Below are 6302 nucleotides of genomic sequence, written 5' to 3' on the forward strand. Positions count from 1 at the left end.
GATTTGAACTCAGGACCTTCAAAAGAGCAGTCAGTGCTCTTAACCACTGAGCCATCTCTCCAGCCCTGGGAGATTTTTAAAACCTCCTCCAGCAAGGCCACACTTCCTAATCCTTCCCAAACAGTTTGACCAACTGAAAACCAAGTATTCAAGTGCAGGCCACGGGTGTTTATGTGTGTGACTAGGGTGGTGGCTTTTCTTTCCCTAAGTTCGGTTTTCAGTCATTTGGGTCAATGGGCCCCACGGCCTGTGAGCATTTTTGTTTCCCGTCACACGGAGGATAATCAGGCACTCTTTCTCTCCATTAACTCGGTTAACAGCTTGCTGGACAGTGGGGTGCTGGGCGGAGGGCTGTCCCGATAGGCTGGAGAGAGTCTGTTCGTGGACTTGGAGGTTGAAGGACATTGATGACGTGAGGTAACAATTTCAGTCATAAAGACAATCTGATTAGGGGCCGGAGGAAAGCTCAGCAGATGAGAACACTTGCTGAGAGGATAACCAGTTTGGATCCCAGCATCCCTATCATGCATGGCCTACAACTCCCAGAAACTCCAGCTCCAGGGGTCCATTGCTCTCCTCTGGGATTGGAAGGGGACATCCCCCCAGGCCCCATACATATAAAACTTTTTTTTTTTTTTGAAAAGTAAGTTTACTTGGGTTAATTCCATGAAGTACTAACCTGTTCTTTCCACTAGAGGGTGCTAAGTAAATAGCTTCTTAAATTCAGACCAATAATGGTATTAGTCTAAACAAATATTTTTTCCATTAATAACAATTAAAAACATGTATATGTATGTATGTGTGTGTGTGGCGGGGGTCTGTCTGTCTGCCTGTCTGTTTTTCTGTCTGAACTCCTATGCCTCAGTGTAGGTGTGAAGGTTACATAACAACTTTCAGGGAGTCTGTTGTCTTCTTCCTCATCCAAACCTCAGCACTTGCCTTCCAAGGAAAGTAGCACAGAACTTTCTTGACCATTCTGGCTGTATCAGCTTCCCTCCTGCCATCTTTGACGCAACCATTAACCACGGTGAATACACAAACACAGTAGACAGCAGAAAACTCTGTAGGATTCTAATTTTCTAGTTTCTGCTTTCATTTGGAAAAAAACAAAACAAAACAAAATGGTTTATTTTTGTTCACTGGTGTGTGTGTGTGTGTGTATATCTGTGTGTGTGTGTGTGTGTCACATGTGTACAAGTGCCCATGATGGCCAGAGGGGGTTCTGGATGCTCTAGAGCTGAGTTATGGGCAGTTGTGAGCTGCCTGATGTGGGTGCTGGGAGCTGAATTCGGATCCTTTGGAGAAGCAGCGAGCACTCTTCGCAGCTGGACATCTCTTGCTGTGCTTACTCACAGGAATGACGGGACAGAGTTTGGTGGTTCCATTTACCAGAAGGTGAACAAGAAGTTGGAGACTGCTGTCAATCTCGCCTGGACTGCAGGAAACAGTAACACTCGCTTTGGAATAGCAGCCAAGTATCAGGTCGACCCTGATGCCTGCTTTTCGGTGGGTACCCGAGAATCACCCATCTCACACCAATTCTATGCTTCTGCTTAGACATTCTCTCACCGGGCAAAGACAAGTCTTGTGTTTAATTGAGATACTTGAGACAGATGCTTTTTATAAAGTCTCACTATATGGCCCTGGGCGGTCTGGAACTTACTCTATAGACCTCACAGAGATCCACCTGCTCTGCCTCAGCAGCGCTGGGATTAAAGGTGTGCACCACAATTGACCTCCTTGGCTTTTGCTTTTGGTTTTTGTTTGTATTTTTTTTTGGAGACAGGGTTTCTCTGTGTAGCCCTGGCTGTCCTAGAACTCACTCTATAAACTAGGATGGCCTCAAACTCAGAGATCTGCCTGCCTCTGCTTCCTAAATGTTGGGACTAAAGGCATGTCAATTTTGCTTGACACCTGCATAGTTTTTATATCTCCAGTATTTTCACACTGGAGACGCTGAACGCTTATGGAGGTCGATTGGGTAGCTTCCTTAAAGGCACATAGCAGCCGGGCGTGGTGGCGCACGCCTTTAATCCCAGCACTCGGGAGGCAGAGGCAGGCGGATTTCTGAGTTCGAGGCCAGCCTGGTCTACAAAGTGAGTGCCAGGACAGCCAGGGCTACACAGAGAAACCCTGTCTCGAAAAACCAAAAAAAAAAAAAAAAAAAAAAAGGCACATAGCAAGTATGTGCTGGGACCTGGCTGTAAGCAGACTGCTCTGCTATTGAGCCTCTCATGCAAACTGTTAAGGAGGGGATTCCCTTAAGTGTTTCACTCTTCCTCTCCTTTCCGTTTGGTTTTCAGTCTCTACATCCACATTAAGACATCAGTGGTCAGGATGGTGCATTCCAGTGGTAGAGCCCTTGCCCAGCATGTCTGGGCTTCAGCCACATTTCTGGGAAGAACCCAAACAAACAGAAACAAGGCTAGGATGTAGCTCAGTTGGTAGAGTGCTTGCTTAGCATACAGAAAGCCTGTGCTCGGTCCCCAGAACTGCGGAAACAGCAGGCAGAAGGATCAGAAGCAGGCCATTCTTGCCTATGATGTAGCAAGAGTTCAAAGGCAACTTTGGGCTACATAGTGAGATCACATCTCTAAAAAAGACAAAACCAGGTGGCATCTTGTCTTGCTTACCCCATGGTACCCATCAGGGTTCTGGAATGGCCCAGGTTTTGTTGTGAACTTATTTGAGCTGGCTTCTGTTATCACTCTGTAGGTGGCCACCTTTTTGAGGTGGGATGAGGGAGTGTCATGCTGCAGAATGTTTCTGCTGGTTGGTGTACCTCACAGAGAGTCTATTTTAAGTATCCTGACCTGGGAACGGAGCTCTCTCAACATGAGGCATGCATATAAAACTGAAAGACAAAGGCTCTCCTTGTTGGGATGTTGGGAGCATAAAGGAACAGTTAGAAGGGACAAGGACCGCTGAGAGCCCTTCTTCTCCTTGCTTTGTCCTTCAGAGTTCACAGGAGCAGGAAAGCACACACACTTGCACATGACACATTCATTGAGTTTTACCAGATGGCCATGAGCAGACAGGAACACAGTTCTGATGCCTGTGACTTGCCTAAGATACTGTCACCAAGTTTGGAGGTACACCTGTGGGACAGTTTTCACGGGTGAGGAACACTGTCTTCCCTTGGACTTAATCTTTTTTTTTTTCCAGGCCAAAGTGAACAACTCTAGCCTGATTGGCTTAGGGTACACTCAGACCCTAAAACCAGGTATGTGTTGCCCATGTGCTAAGCTAGTTCTCTGTTGCATTTTGCTGATGTCTGCTATTGTTGAGGGACATTATAAATGAGTATATATAAGCTTTTATAATTAAATGTTTATAAAGGAAGTTGTGAAGTCACTGTAAAAAGAAAAAGAGAGTCTGAGAAATAGAAAGCAGAAGGAACCTGTCTGGGCTAACTCACATCAACAGCTCTAGTTATTTTCTCCTTTCCTTTCCCCAGTATGTGATAAGTGACAGCTGCTTCCAGACTGTAGTCAAAACTAGCCTGTCAGTCATCCTCACGATGGAAAGACTAGGGTATAGGGATGTAGTGGGTCTTCTATGCATAGTTATTCCATCCTCTCACTGGTGTGTAAGGGCTGCAGAAATCCCACTCAAGGCTGATGATGTAATATGAAAATCAAGTTCTTCCAGGGAAAACCAGTCCGTTTGATCTAAAATTACAAGTAAGCCCCCAGGAAAAGAAGTTTATTGTTTTTGTGTGTGTGTGTGTGTGTGTGTGTGTGTGTATGCACACGTGTTATGAAAGTGAATGTAAGACTCGGGCTGTTACAAGATAGGGTTTCCCTCCAAGGCACTATTGCTCAAGTGTTATTGAGTCGGGGCAGCAGCAGACGGCACACTCGTTGTAATGGGACTGCGGGAGGCTGGAAGGGAAGGGGATTTGGAAGTACCTTCCAGCAGGGTCTCTGCTCTGTGTGCCAGTGATGGCCGTTGCATGTGTTCATTCGAGGATAGCAGCAGGTCAGGTTGTATTACAGAGCACACCTTGAAGGGTCACCTCGCTTGGCCACTGCTGACTGCACCTGGAACAGATTCTGACCTTGATGCTAACCTCTCTTCTCTTTCCTTTGTCTCTTGCCCCTTTCTCCCTCCTCCGTCCTTTGTCACCCCTCCCTCCCACACCTCTGTCTCAACTCCCCACAGGTATCAAACTGACGTTGTCAGCCCTGCTCGATGGCAAGAACGTCAACGCGGGTGGCCACAAGCTTGGCCTAGGACTGGAATTTCAAGCATAAATGAATATTGTACAATCGTTTAATTTTAAACTATTTTGCAGCATAGCTACCTTCAGAATTTAGTGTACCTTTTAATGTTGTATGTTGGGGATGCGAGAGTTGATAAATACCACGTTAGACCTCCAGGCTAAGGATGACTCGGCTTTAAGGTGTTTACCATTTCAGAGGTACAGCAAAAACCCCATTCCAGAAAGGGTCCTTTTTAGCTGTAGGCGTGGGTTGGGGAGGAGCCCCTGTAGAGATGCCAGGCTACAAGTGGAAAGCTGGGAACATGTGGGTCCTTTGTAAATCTGTATCCAGTCCCCAGATGAAATTGTGACTTCCCGAGCATCGAACCCTGGTGTCCAGATCCTACCTGCTCGGAAGCATGTACACACCTGCGTGAAAGGGATGTTTTTAGACCGATCCTCGCGCCCTGTCCCCACCCTAGCCCATCACTCACCTGTTTTACACCAAAAGTAGTCTTTAGGGTGTGGTTAGCTATTTCTTTTGTGCCATTTTAGGGTGGAGAGGGTGGGCACGATGGAGCCAGTCATTCAGGACTTAATTCTTCCTTGTGTTGTGGTGTGGTTTTCTTTCTTCTATTTTTTTTTTTTTTAATTCCTTCTTTTGCCATTGCACCAGAGTATGAAATAGCTTCCGGGTTCTCCGGCTCTGAGCTGGGCGGTGATTGTGGTCACACCCTGACAACACTAGGGATCTCAACTGACTCCTCTTGTAGCCTCACCACTATTTTTTAGCAGTTTAATGGGTACATTATAGAGTCTTCCATTTTGTGTGGAATTAGCTCCTCCCCTTCAAATGCTGTAATTAACATCACTTAAAATAAAACTTGAATAAAATACTGAAACCTCATCCTCTTGTTGTTTTTGTTAAAATACGAATGGCCAGGGCATTGATTTGGATTTGTGCTTTGCTCCTTTGTGGTGTCTATCTATAAATCACCACTAACCTGATGGTAGAAAAGAACACCTGGGAGGCTGGAGAGGTGACTCGGGGGTTTATAGTGTTTCCTGCTCCTGTAGACCTGAAGCGCTCACAACTTCCTGTAACTATGGGTTTGGGGTATCTGACGCCCTCTTCTGGTCTCCTTAGGTACCCACACACATGTGACGCACAAATAAAAATAAATCTTAATAAAAAGCACTTAGGGTTGATGTGGTGGCACATCTCAGTACCTTGGAGATTAGCACAGTGAGGAGGAAGGTTGTGGGGTTCAGGAGAGCCCACCCTTAGTTGAGGCACTGCTGGCATTGATGACTGTTGGGTGAGAGTCAATTTTCTTTGGGGGTGTATGCAGCTGCCCCAGGAAGCTAGGGCCGCTGGCTGGATCTAAGGAGAACTGCAGTCAGTCACAGGCAGTTTGATGAGGGTAGTGGGAACGGAACCAGGGTCCTCTGCAAGAGCATCCAGCACTGTTGAACCACCGCCTCTTCCAATAATACATAATAATCTCGCTGTTGTAGAAGGTGTGTCTGGTTGCTTTGCTCAGGGTTGAATGAGAATGTCCCCTTAGGCTCTGGCATTTGAGTATATGGTCTCTTGTAGGTGCTGTCTGGAGAGGCTTAGGAGGTGTGGCCGTGCCAGAGGAAGTACGTCACTGGTGGGTGGGCTCTGAAGTTTCGCCACTTATGCTGCTCCTAGATTGTACTCTCCAATTCGTGTTTGCGGTTTGATGCCTAGGCTTTCAGTTTGTCATTCCTGGTGCCAAGCCTGTCCGCTGCCACGCTTCCCGGCCTTGATGGTGATGGGCTGCTATCCCTCTGGAATTGGAAGCCCAGATGATTGCCTTGGTCACGGTGTTTTGTCACAGCAATAGGAAAGTAAACACAGCTAGGCTGCACCTTCATTCAGCAAGAGACTTTGGGTCCTTTTCCAAGTCCACGAGGTTGTGGTAGAATCCATTTGTCCGTTGTGAAACCGAGTCCCTTCTTGCCGGCTTGTTTCCTGACGACCACGCAGTACCTGGAGAGCACCAGCATTTCTTACATTGTCTCCCGTCTGCGGTGTATGGGACAGAAAGACTTCCTGTCTAATCCTTACTAG

General features: G+C 46.8%; 1 protein-coding gene across 1 annotated transcript in view; it reads left to right on the forward strand.

Annotated features, from left to right (window-relative positions):
• Vdac1 (voltage dependent anion channel 1) overlaps nucleotides 1-5111 on the forward strand; it is a 29350-nt gene extending 24239 nt beyond the window's left edge. Inside the window, exons 8-10 of the mRNA XM_029483538.1 lie at nucleotides 1120-1506; nucleotides 3166-3223; nucleotides 4165-5111. Coding sequence (XP_029339398.1) covers nucleotides 1120-1506; nucleotides 3166-3223; nucleotides 4165-4256 — 537 coding nt within the window. The 3' untranslated portion in view covers nucleotides 4257-5111. The remainder of the gene's footprint in view (nucleotides 1-1119; nucleotides 1507-3165; nucleotides 3224-4164) is intronic.
• The last annotated feature ends 1191 nt before the right edge of the window (nucleotides 5112-6302 follow it).

Source organism: Mus caroli, chromosome 11, assembly GCF_900094665.2.
Source record: "Mus caroli chromosome 11, CAROLI_EIJ_v1.1, whole genome shotgun sequence".
Classification (NCBI taxonomy): Eukaryota; Metazoa; Chordata; class Mammalia; order Rodentia; family Muridae; genus Mus; species Mus caroli.